This window comes from Podarcis melisellensis (assembly GCF_964234715.1).
Source record: "Podarcis melisellensis genome assembly, chromosome: 15".
Classification (NCBI taxonomy): domain Eukaryota; kingdom Metazoa; phylum Chordata; class Lepidosauria; order Squamata; family Lacertidae; genus Podarcis; species Podarcis melisellensis.
Genome location: NC_138532.1, coordinates 24,602,793 through 24,615,581, shown reverse-complemented (window position 1 = coordinate 24,615,581; position 12,789 = coordinate 24,602,793). Strand labels below are relative to the sequence as shown.

Here is a 12,789-nt window from a genome sequence, read left to right as displayed (position 1 = left end):
GATACTCAGATTAAGGATTTGCTGAATCCCAGAAAAGCAGCAGAAGTACAGACAGCCCAACTTGAGTCCACAGAGTCCTGTACCTGGCCTTCAGGATGCCTGGTCTGGGCGAAGTAAACCCAACAGATGCTGGAGAAGGAGGAGGTCTCAAAGGCGAGGCCGAGTCACTTGCAGCAGTTGCAGAAGCAGCTGCATTTTGATAACCAGGAAGTGTTTCTTTTTCCAAAGTGGGAGACTATGATTTAAAAAGGAGAAAATGGAGCAGTGCTTAAATTCCACTGTGGCGTCAATCAGGGGCAAGGAGGGCTTCACGCTACTGTCAATAGGCTCACCCCAACTCTGCGATGCCAACCCCTCATCATTCCTGTGTTACAAACAGAAAACCCAAGTTGGGTGTAAACTGTCTTAATGTCACTTGTGGCAGAGCTGGGAGCTTTTGCCCTGCCAGCTTGGGGTGACAATGGGAGGGGACAGGACTAGGCTGGAAAACAGGAATAGCCAGTAAGGGGTTTCAATGTAGTTTAGCACAGGGGTGAGGAACTGTGTATCTCCCATCCCTCTGGGGTGCAAAACTCGGCAGATGAGTGAGGCCAGCCAACTGTCAATCTCCTGACATCAGAACGTCAGCTGCTCCTTGGCATGCTACCGCAAAATCTTGAAAAAGCAGCAGCTGGGTACGCCAGCAGGCAACAGTGGAAGAGGGTTGGGGACTAGCCTGTTGGGAAAATCAGGACTCACATAGCTGTGGCTAGCAAACACAATCCTCACAAGCCCCTGCTTGGGAGGGTGGGAGTTTGTACCTGCGCGACTGCCAGGGCGTGAAGGGATCCTGCCTCTCTGGCCAGCTCCTGGTCTCGCTCAGACTCCATTTTCAGCTGCTCCTCATACTTCCTCATGTCGTACTCCAGCTCGGCGGCCAGCTGCTTGTCCATGGCAAATAACTCTTTGATTTCATTTCGATAATCTTGCATCACCTCCTGGAAGATGCAACAGAGAAGTCGGTGGTGGTTAAACTGGATGCCTTAGATATTTGTCGTGGGCTGTTTTTAAAATCTACACCTGGTTGTTCTACTGTTTTACAAAATATTTTTGCTGTTTTTAAGGGTGTGCTTGGAAATCCCCTGGGATGCAGGCGTGGAAGGCGATTATTATTATTTCATCATCAGCTATGCTTTCTGCTGATGTTCAAGTGAAGATCTTAAAGCTCCAAGTGGTGAAATGACCCTCTGATTTGAAGAATGTCTGGCCAAGATACTCAGGCAATAATACTGCAGCAGGGAAGATCAATAATGGCAGTTGGCTAGTGTGGAGAACAAGCAACTGAAGCAAAGTCCTGGTGTGTGTGCGTGCACACAAATGTAAAGACTCCATAAGGAAGGGCATTATCTTCAAGTGTATCTTGTGCTCCTCACTCAACCTTCAATGTCCAACAAATGTTCTTTGGCCACTGTTACCTATGACACAGGTCATTCTCCCCTCCAGTCTATCAAGACACCAGAACAGGCTGGTGCAAACGCTTAATTGTGCCTCTGCCAGGCCCAAAGAGCCTCCAGATCCTATCGAGAGATGCTACTTGTGGCATTTTGACTGCTGATCATTTAGCCCAGCAACATTAAACATGCCCCCAGAGGCTCCTCGGTGTGCGTCCAGGCTCTCTTCCTCTGCAGACATCCTTATCAGTCGCATAACCTCCAACCAGTCCATCATGATCTCCCACACCTCTCTACCGCTCAGACCCCAGGACAGCAGGCAGCATGTGCCTTGTCACAATATGTGGCAACCATCACTGGGCAACAATACCCACTGGGCGCAGGTAATGCCCAGGGCAGGGGGTTGCCCCTAAATCATGGGTTTAACTAAATGACCCTGGCCTGAAATATTACCCGGAGATAGTTCATGAGTTCTCTCAGAGCTGGAAGCCTGTTCTCCTCCAATGAGGTCTTCAGCGACGTGATGATCGGAATGACATTCTCAATAAAATTCCTCTTCTGAACCTGTGGGGGGTTGGATTGAGTAGAGATGGATTCAGTGGAATGGGGCTGCTTTATTCAAAACAACAGAGATTTCGCATGTTGCTAAGGGAGAGCACAGTGGTGTCACTCCCAAGGACTTTCCCAGACTCTCTTTGGAGCTGCTATACTCACTTGTGAGATCATTTTCTTCTGGGCCACCCGTACGACAGCGTTGGCAATGGCCAGCTGGTCCTCATCCGGCTCAATGTCATCCTCTGGCCTGGATTTCATGGCCGAGAGCTTGATCTCCTTGCAGCTTAGGACCTCAAAGGTGTCGGAGAGCAGAGCGCTGGCCTCCAGGTCGAGAGGCAGGGCTCTGTCCACAAAGCAGGCTGGAAACAAAAAGGATGGAGAAAGTGGGACAAGTGGTTACTTCCAAACACCAGAAAGTCCAACATTTTAAGCTGGGAGCAAAGTGGTCTTAGCTCTGCACAAGGCCCTTTGCAGTTAGGGACAGCTCACCTAGTCAAGCGGCTTCACAGGGAAATGCAAAATGAGGTTGGGGCTTGCTTTTAATCTCTTGTGCAAGGGACTCAAAGCACACATGCACACACAAGCATATTGGCACCCACTGCAAGGAGAGGGGCCTTGTTCTTATGAATGTGTCAACCAATTAGATGGAGATGAGAGGCTCTTGTGAGCAAGCCAGTGGCATAACCAGCCAAAGAAGTCTATCCAGCACATTCAGAAGAGTGAGTAGCCGCAGAAGCAGTCTAGATTTTCTACCTCATGGTGAAGGCCTCCTTTAAAAGCTCCTCCCAAGGATAAAATGAAGAGGGCAGTGACTTTCAAATAGCAACTCCCAGATATTTAAGCCAAAAGAGAATTTCCCAGAGCACCACTCTAAGCCTGGGAAACAAGCACTGAGCACAGCCCCAAATCCACTACACAATGCCGGTTCAATTGCAGGCTCCTGCAACCGAACCTTGGAATTAACAAAAGAGGCAAACAAACCAAGACCTCCCACGCAAGAAATGGAAAACTCTGCAACAATTCACAGCTAATACTAGCAGTCTGGGAATATTTTGTAGTATCCATGGCATTTTGGGTACATCACAACAATCCTTTCAACAATGCTGCGATAAAGGCTTGTGATCTTTGGAACTGGGCAACTTCTGAGCCACTCTGCAGGGGTGTCACCCAATAGGCACTGAACTTCATGCACAAAAGGAGTTTTGGAAGCCCCCCTCCCCCCAAATCACACTGTGAATTCACATTTCACACAGTGCCTTCCTTCTGTGTAGGAAGATACAGCCATACCCAGAATGTTCAGGCTGATTTTAGTGGTGATGTTGAACCTCTGCTCATCAGTAAAGTGCTCCAGCAGGAACTTGTAAATCTCCATCCTTTTCTCTTTGTTAGCTTCGCCCTTCAAGGAAAAGAGTTTCTTCTCTCTGTAGTAGGTGAATGAAATTCATTGATAGCTAAGAAACACAAGTGCGTGTAAGCAACCCATCTATTCAACATTCAAAACACAGACATTAGATCTGGCATATCACTGAAGAGGGAGGGTAGGAAACAGGATTTGGCCTGTCGCCCCGAGGTCAATCATCTATCATTAAAATGGGAAACGGGCTTGATGACAAAAAAAAAGTGATTCCTGCATTCACAGTACAATCATCTTCCCTTCTCTCTCTCACCCCAACTCTCACTAACCTACCTGCCACGCTTTCCTTTCCCTCCTTCCTGAGGTCTCCTCTTTCCAGCACCATCTCTGCAAGTCAGGGATGGGTGAAACTAACTGCCCGACGGATGTGGATGGCCTGGAGCTCCAATCATCCCTGACCATTAGCCATGCTGGCTGGGCCTGATGGGAGCTGGGAGCCCAACATCACCTGGAGGGCCAGCGCCACATCCCCAACTCTGGAGTCTCCTCTCCCTCTCGCAGGATTCCACAGAGCTCCCCCCACCTCACATTCCATTATGTCAGGGCAACAGGCAGGCAGCTAGCAAAATGTCAATTCTTAGGAGAGGCAGAGCCCATGTTTGATCAGGAAGGGCTTGCGCATTATGAGAATCAGAGGTAAAGCAATGTCTCCCTGCAAACAAGCAAGGGCTGGGTTCATCCGGTATCAGGGATGAAGCGCAAGCTTTGACCTCGCTGCGTCGTTGGTGGCCCTGACGTACAGAGCTTTACTTTGCCCCACACAAGCAAGCAGCAGCCCGCCTGGGAGAGGGCAGGCCAAAGGACGCATTAGGACAGAACTGCAACAGGGGTCACTTCGGCACCTCAGGATCCTGCTCGTTGAAGATCAACCCCACAGCCAAAGTGCATCACCTCAGTTTAGGGTCTGTTTCTCAGTCAGACTACAGTGCGGCAAAACTTTAGAAACTGGCATTTACTTATATGTAAAAAGATGGACTAGCTATTTGCTCTGAGCCAGTTTCACTGGAACATTCTATGGGGATGTTTGTCAGTAGTATAGCATTGCAAAATGCCACTATGTGGGGTGACGAGAGGGGATTGTAGCACTCCAGTCCTTAAAACACTACACTGGCTGCCAGTAATACTGGGCCCAAACACTTCCCAGCCTCAGTGTCTCATCAAATAGCAGCAGGTGTCCTGCTCATTGCCCCATCAGTAGGGGCGGCTTGCAAGGCCTTGGTGCTGCTGCTCTATTTATGGAATTCTCTCCCAGATGAAATCTGGCAGTCCTGCATGCTAGCAGCGCTCAGGCACAAGTTGAAATTGAATCTGCTCAGCTGCTGGCCTGTGCTCAAACTCTGGGTGAACATGGCTGTTGAACTGCGGTTCTAAGGACTGAATTATTTTGTTGTTAGTATCCCCATGTACTGTTGGCGAAAGGGTGGGATACAAAAGTGATGACAAGTGACGCTACGACCGCAGGAGGATCCTGCTCACCACTACATGCAGCCCCCTCCCTCCCGCCCCCATTCATGTTAATGAAAATAGCCACCACTCCACGGACCGCTCACTCTGGGGGAACCGGTTGTACTTCTCATGCCTCTCATAGCTGTTGAAGTGGAAGATGCACTCGATGAAGTGCTGGGAGAACATCAGTGGGTTCCTCTTCAGCAGGAGGTGCGCCAAGCAGAATTTAGCTAAGCTGCAGGGAGGAGAAAGGGAAAGCACGTCAGAAGGCCACCTCAGTGGCTTTGGTTTGCAGGCAGCGGCTCGCTTTTTAAAACTACCTGGGAGCCATATTCTGAGCTAAGCATAGGAAGGAGGGGTCAGTTACATTGGCTCTGCCCTTCAGCTCATTGCCTCGTGACCAGAGAAAGGCAAAGGGCTCCTTAGCCCCTTTTCTTTCCAGGGTGGAGAGAAACAAACGCTTTGGGCAATGTGAGGTACTCTTCCCTTCTGAACCTCAGTTGCTTGGTTGCCACTTTGTGTGTTTTGATTCATGTGCAAGAGAGTATTAAAGAGAGCAGGGGGAGAAGAAAGACTATGCCAGAGCCAGAATGAGCCCCTGGGCCACCACATGCCAACTCAAGGTTGATCAGCAACAGGGCTGAAACAGGAAAAAAGTATTAATTGTTGTATCAGCAAAGCAACAGAATGGGCTGCCTAGGGAAGAGCCCAAACTATGATTGGAAATACAGTTTACACAGCCCTGATTAATAGGCATTTAACCCTTTTTCTTGCAACACAATCACAAGACATGGACCAAAAGTACCTAAATCACATAAGGCAACGCCAGATTTGTGTGGAGGTCACATTCCAGGTTATTGTGCGCTTGCATGAAGTCGTGTGTGGTCGAAACACCCAGTTCTGCCCCCCCTTTTAGTGATGTATTTTATGACGTTTCTGGGTCACTTCCGGGTTTGTGCTACGTGCACCAAGCATGAATGTGCACATATCTGTTGCGCCTAAAACGGAGGTTGCCTGTCCTGTACTTTTTTTTCTGTAGACTGGTGACATTTTGCAACGGACCAGCTGAGCAGCACAGAAGCCAAGAGAAAAGGGCCTCTCTCAAAATGCAGCCTGGGGTGGGGGGGTTGGGAATTGTGTGGTTCTTCTGATGGTGAGCTTTTATTCCCATCCGCCCCAGCCAACACGGCCAATGATGAGTGTGTTGAAGGAAACTGCAGTCCCAAAGCTCTACATGGCCACGGGTTCCCCTCCCTTGCTGAAGCCCACCTCAAATCAGAGTGGGGCTTAAACGTCACAATGTTTAAGAAACACGGGGTCTATTGTTACACCGCTCCCTTATCCAAGACTCCTTTGAAAAGCTTTCAGGGCCCATCCTGCAATTTTGCTTCTAATTATAATTCAACATAATTAAAGAGAGAAATAACTCAGTTGAACAGTAAACACCGACAGTAATTACAGTGTTTGTGATAATTAACCAGCAGTCACTCGTGCTAGCAAGATCTTATTAAGGAGATCTGGTATTCCCGGCCTGAGACACAGCTTGGAATCCACAATGACTAGGGAGCGTTTTTTAATAAAATTACTCGCTCCCTACGTGTGGGCATTTATTGAGAATACCCCATTAATAGCCGGGCAGCTTTTAAATGAAACGTTGATGCACTCCACAGGAAAAGGCAGCTCACTGCTACGGTCTCAACGCTGTAACAGGCTGCTGTGGAGGAGCGGATGGGGGGGATGGGGGAAAGCTCCGCATTGAAGAATGACTGAAGTACAGATAAGTAAAATTAAACTCACACAGAGTCAAAATGAATGCATAATTAAGCTTGCGGAATATATTGCCACAAGGCGGGGGCGATGGTGATTAATATGGGTGGCTTTTAAAAAGCATCAAGATCATTTTTTAGAGGGACTGTCTGTCAACAGCTATTAGCCACTGCCACTAAATGCAACCCTCAGAACCAGAATACCAGGGCCCCAGGAGAGCATCTATTTCACACACAGAAGGCTCCAGGTTCAATCTCCAATGGCATTTCGAGGCAAAACCGGGAGAGACTCCTGGCCTGAAACTGCAGAGAGCTGCTGCCAGGCAATATAGACCAGGGCTTCTCAAACTTGAGTCTCCAGCTGTTTTTGGACTACAATTCCCATTAGCCCTGACCGCTGGGTCCTGCTGGCTAGGAATGATGAGAGTTGTAGTCCAAAAGTGGCTAGAGGCTCAGGTTTGGGAAACCCCGATATAGACAATACTGAGCTTAATGAACTAATGGTCTGACTTGATATATGGCAACGTTCTGTGTTCCTTTTCAAGTGGAGGATGCTGGGGACAAACTATAAGAGAAAGTGCTTGTCTTAATCCAGAAGCCCCTGGCTATCTGCTGTGTGTGTGTGTGTGTGTGTGTGTGTGTGTGTGTTTAAAATAGAATGCTCAAGCTCATGGGCAAGGAGTCTTATAGATACACCGGTAAAAACAGTAAGGGGGGTAAGATATTGAGATAGACTTTAAACCAATTTCTTCAAATAAATCCTGCAGATTTAACCCCCAAATAAGCAGGCTATCTAAATGCAGAAAATCTGCAAGGGTCTAAATGATGACAGGGATTCCAGACTCATAAGAAGATCCAATATGGATCAGCAGCAGCTCATACCGATATGCCCAAATTGCATCTTATGCTACAATTAATGCCTGGCATAAGGCACACAGTGAGCTTAGGAAATGTCACATTCTGATTTGGGAGCATACAGAGAGGTCTAGAATATTCACCTTATCTGGTTGAAGGCATTTTTAATGGCCAAGCTCAAACACTTCCATTTAAAAAATAAAAAAATTAAGAATAAAAAAAAGATATTATTTTTGAATCTGCGGAAATATAGGATACAAGCTAGTTTGGACAGTACCTTTTGAAAAAACAGGTACTTTTATCATGTAGTAAGTTTTAGAAAGCCACAGAATTAGACTACACAAAGAGTTCCGTGACTTCCGAAGCTTGCTATTCTGTCAATGACGGACCTGATAAGAAGACATGACCTGAAAACATTTGGGATCGGATCCTGATTGTCTTTTTGGAAAGCACAAGAAGACAGCCACCATGTGGTGTGAGCCATTGTGATGGAAGTGGATAGTGTTGGTCTCAACAAAGGTAGGTTCTTATTTGGTCACACTGTACACCTAATTGTGTGGCAGGCCTTTTTCAGTCCAGGTGGTCTTGGGCAAAATCTGTACCTGTCAGCCTAACCCCAGGGTAGAGATGGGTTAGCCCAGGGAATAGGGAACCTGTGACCCTCTAGATCAGGCATGGCCAAACTTGACCCTCCAGCTGTTTTGGGACTACAATTCCCATCATCCCTGACCACTGGTCCTGTTAGCTAGGGATGATGGGAGTTGTAGTCCCAAAAAAAGCTGGAGGGCCAAGTCTGGCCGTGCCTGCTCTAGATGCTTTTGGTACTCCCAGCCATCCTAGCTATCATCGTCAGTGGTCAAGGATGCTGGGAATTGGAGTCTTACAGGTCCCCCATCCCTAAGTTAATTTCATCCAGAGCTTCCAGGTGAAAGAGACACAACAGTTAATTGTCCAGATCAAGTAGATTAAATATTTTTAATCAGGTGAAAAAAGGTCTCCTAACAGATCAGACAACAGATCTTTTAAATCATTTAAAGACAAATACTGATTTTAAAAAAGAGTGGAAAACACCATCTCAGAAGAGGCACCATCTCTTTGTGTCTTCTAAGATGATGAGTGTGTAAAATGATGCGTGTATTTGTGTGTGTGGCCTAAAAACAAAGAAAGGATTCTTCTGGCTTCTGGAGTAGTGTTTTTTCTGCAGTACAAGGTAATTAATCGATTACAATTAATTGACTCAGATTTCTTTGATCAGGTGACCAATGAGTAGTGTCCGTTTCTACTCTCGAAACAGAAAGTGGACACACAGAGAGGCATAAACGGCTGTGCAGAAAGCACACTGAAGATGATACAAGACCGCCACCAGCTGGTGAGACAGGAAAAATGTGGCACCAACTGCAGGTGATGCATGAAAGCCAAAGGGCAACAAAATTGCCCCTGTTAGACCCGTATTTTAGGACAACTTCTTAAAAGCCTGGGAATGAGTTTCAGAATTAATCTTAAGAAAGCATACATGTGGGAAATGTCAAATTGCCACTGACAATCCCAAAAGATTTTCCAATCCCAAACCCACAGGAAAGATTTTAAAACATTAAGCAGACTTATAAACACTTTTTTTTAATGAAAATAAGAGACACACACACACTCTCACCCGCCCACTCACAGCTCCCCATTTCCCAGCTGATGTGAATGGGCCTGGTCCATCCCTGCTCATCAACTGACTGGAGAGGGGGCAATTTGCATTGCATCGGGATGAAGTTTAAATCTCTCCACCCACCCAATGGCTGTGCCTACTCAACATATTTTTATTTTGCAAATGCAGCCAAAAATTAGGTTGTTAAGGCATTTTGTTCTTGCTCCTTTTGGTGGAGAGGAGGGAAAGAACACCTGAATGGGTGTTATCCAAACCTGCTTTATAAGGACCAACAAAGACATCATGAAAAGATAAAACGATGGGAAGGGTAAAAGAGTGGAATTGTAGATGCCAGAGCTTTTATTTTAAAAATGTTTTCTACTTTTCAGAGTTGTTCTTATAAATAACCAAGTGGGAACAAATTCCAAGATTTCCCCCATCATTCAGACATAAGCAAAATGTGGAAGCAGAACCAGGTTTCATCCCTTTTATGACTCTGGGGCGGGGGAAGAAATGATGGTGTTACCTTGCGATCTCCTGATATGGGTCCACCAGAACACTGACAAATCTGAAGAAGAGGGATCCTTTCCATTTCACAAATTCTTCCTATGCAACAACAAAAGTTGGGAGGGGGAGAGGATGAGCGTGCTTCAGAGGCTACTAGGCTTTCCACAGAATCCACAGCATGCATACAAGTCTGCTAACATCCACCACAAATCCTTGATGTGCAAGTTTAATGAACTCTATGACCCATTCTTACGTAAAACGAGCAATGGTTGTACATCTCCACCTATTCTCTCGTTCTTAGTCTGATACCCAAATTATTCTAGTTTTGGTTGCCAAGGGATGAGGTGCATAGAGCAGCAAAGCCCTGCTCCCACCTACTGGAAATCACATCCCTGCCCAGATTCCCTCCCCATTTTACCTCCCCAGGGACCTTGTGAGATAAAGATGAGAGAGGAGATAGTGACTGTCTGAAGGCCATCTTTTGAGCTTCTGAAGTGGTGGTGGGGAACTGAACTGACATCTGTTCAACCCATCTGCTACACTAAACTGGCTCTCCTTCACCATCTTAAGGGCTGCAAACTTAGGTCCTCCTGTTGTGACATGCCATCCTTGACATCAGAGCCCAAGTGCAGCACAACAGAGAAGACCCCAAGGCCAACCTGTGCTTGACTCACCTGCAAGAGGTTGGTAAGGAGAATGAGCGTCTGCTTCCGGATCAAAGGTTCCGGGTCCTTCAAGCATATGGCGACATCGGGGATGTACCTGTCTACCTTGTTGGTGTAGCGGATACAGAGGTCACAAATCACGATGACGACATTATTGCGGACAGCCACGTCCTTGGACAGCTCTAGTTCTCGAACCAAGGCGGGAATGCATTTGTTTGCCAGGTCCTCATGCTGGAGGCAAAGCTTACCTATCAAAGAGCAAGAAGCCGGGAAGAAGGAGGAGGATTAGGCTTGAGCCACTGGACCGATCTCTTCCGCCTGTGCAGCAGGCCCAAGCAAAGTGATGCGGAAGCAATCGGAAAGAGAAATAATCCTCTGTAAGAACAAACGGCCACCTCGTGAGAAGACTCCCTGGAAAAGACCCTGATGTTGGGAAAGATGGAGGGCACAAGAAGAAGGGGACGACAGAGGACGAGATGGTTGGGCAGTGTTCTCGAAGCTACCAGCATGAGTTTGACCAAACTGCGGGAGGCAGTGGAAGACAGGAGTGCCTGGCGTGCTCTGGTCCATGGGGTCACGAAGAGTCGGGCACGACTAAATGACTAAACAACAACAAGAAGAACAAATGGGGGAAGGGTGGCTCAAGGGCCACAGGGAGACCCTTGTGTGCAATCTGCAGTCCCACTAGACCAACACACTGCCATTGTTAAAGACAGTCAACTGGATCAAGACTTAACCATTTCTAGTGTAAACTCACAGAAATCAATGGGACTTAGATTAGCCATGATTCATTTTAAACCCATTTGATTTCAGTGGTTCAATCCAGAGTATGACTAAGTCTCAATGCCTACCATTTCCAACATCCAAACTCAGCTGCTTAGTTTCTCTGGGTAGAAGGAGTCTATAGCAGGGGATATTTTAAACCTCAGTCCTGGCAGGGGTGGGGGGCAAATGCAGCTCCCCAAGCCTCTCCCCAGACTGCATCTCTTCCCAGCTTTGCTTTGCACTCTCCTTGAGTGTGTTTGCCTAGCTGAAATGTGTTTTTGAACTCTGATCATGCCCCTTGCTTGCCTGCATGGAGGATTGGCTGGGGCACACACCTACTGCACATAGGAGAAAAACCTATCAACTTTCCCCTCTGGCCCCATCCACACTGGCATGGAGCTCTCAGAAGGTAATGCAGCTCTTGAGCTGGAAAAGGCTCACTGGCCCTGATATATCACCAAGGTTTACTGGAGAAGGATGAGGATAACAAGAAGAGGTGGCACATGGTAAGGAGTTCTTGTGCAAGGGAGAGCTCTTACCTAGCGTAATGAATGCGTGAGCTCTGACCACAGACGGAAAAACAGAGTCTCTGAACTGGGACAATGGTTGAGATGGTGGAAGGTCCTCGCTACTCCCAGAGTTGGACGCTAGGGAAAGAACCACGCCAAAGTTAGAATGGGGCATCCAAAACTGGGCAGCTACCCTCTAAAAGGGCACACCAAAAGAAGAGGAAGGCCTTACCTTCACCCAGTGTGTCAGAACTAGCCAGGATGGACTGTATCAGTAAGAAAATGTGTTTTTCCACTTTGGCGGGACAGAGCTGTGCAGCCTCACCCAAGATAAAGAGATGTCTAACCTACCAAAAGGAGACCACTGAGAGTTAACATACTGTACAGAACAACTCTAGTGAACTGTGAAGTTTCTAGCTCCGTCACATCCCTTGTTTAAGCTGTAGGTTGGTGCTGCTGAACAAAGGAAGATGTTAGAAACGCAACATTTAAGAACCAACAGATACCACCCACCCTTTGAGGATGAAGAAGAGGGTGAGGGAGGCAGGTACAGGAAAACACCAGGGCCTGCTCTACTTGGTCGGTTCCTTTCTCCCCGCTCCCAATTTTGCATGTTAGAACATTTGCCTTAGTACTTTAAAACTGTAAACCACCTTGGGTGCTTGGGAAGAAAGATTGCATATAAATGCAGCTAATAAATAATAATAGTCTGGTCTCACTTACCAAGGCATCTTCTTGTAGTAGCTGCTCTGCTCTGCGCTCTTGGAGGACTATACTCGAGATGAAATGATCACACGTGGCTACAAGACCCCCAAATAAGTTGTTCAGCATATCCTGTTCAAACATGGAGAGACCTTGATTTAATTCTTTACTAAGGAACCACTGTTGCTTCTTTCCCTCTCCCCTTCTCTCCCTCCCAACATGTAAGTTTCTCAGACCACCAGGCTGAGAAAATCCCCTGATCACTCTTAAAAACTCAGCAGTTTTTCCTTTGATGAGAAGCCTCTTCTAGAAGAGAACAATGCGGGTTTATTTTGGAAACCCAGCTGCAGGGACCGGGCTAAATTGTCTTAACAGACCCTTCTACTTTCCACAGTGGCCAAAGAATCATTAAGCGGTTTTTGAATTTTCTTGCATCAATGAGACCTTTCCACATCAACTCCTCTGCCAAGAACACGCCCGCCCCCCCTTCCAGCAGTTATTGGGGAACGTCTTGAGTGATTCAAAGGGCTCTGAGAGGTATT

General features: G+C 47.1%; 1 protein-coding gene across 1 annotated transcript in view; it reads right to left on the bottom strand.

The window, feature by feature from the left end:
• The window catches only part of NCAPD3 (non-SMC condensin II complex subunit D3), a 45,521-nt gene that overhangs the window by 6,124 nt on the left and 26,608 nt on the right, over positions 1-12,789 (bottom strand). Inside the window, exons 20-30 of the mRNA XM_081889740.1 lie at positions 12,269-12,379; positions 11,778-11,892; positions 11,576-11,683; positions 10,281-10,519; positions 9,626-9,705; positions 4,943-5,080; positions 3,273-3,406; positions 2,145-2,344; positions 1,884-1,994; positions 801-977; positions 84-235 (exon numbers count right to left, since the gene is read on the bottom strand). Of these exons, the coding sequence (XP_081745866.1) occupies positions 84-235; positions 801-977; positions 1,884-1,994; positions 2,145-2,344; positions 3,273-3,406; positions 4,943-5,080; positions 9,626-9,705; positions 10,281-10,519; positions 11,576-11,683; positions 11,778-11,892; positions 12,269-12,379 (1,565 nt within the window). The remainder of the gene's footprint in view (positions 1-83; positions 236-800; positions 978-1,883; positions 1,995-2,144; positions 2,345-3,272; positions 3,407-4,942; positions 5,081-9,625; positions 9,706-10,280; positions 10,520-11,575; positions 11,684-11,777; positions 11,893-12,268; positions 12,380-12,789) is intronic.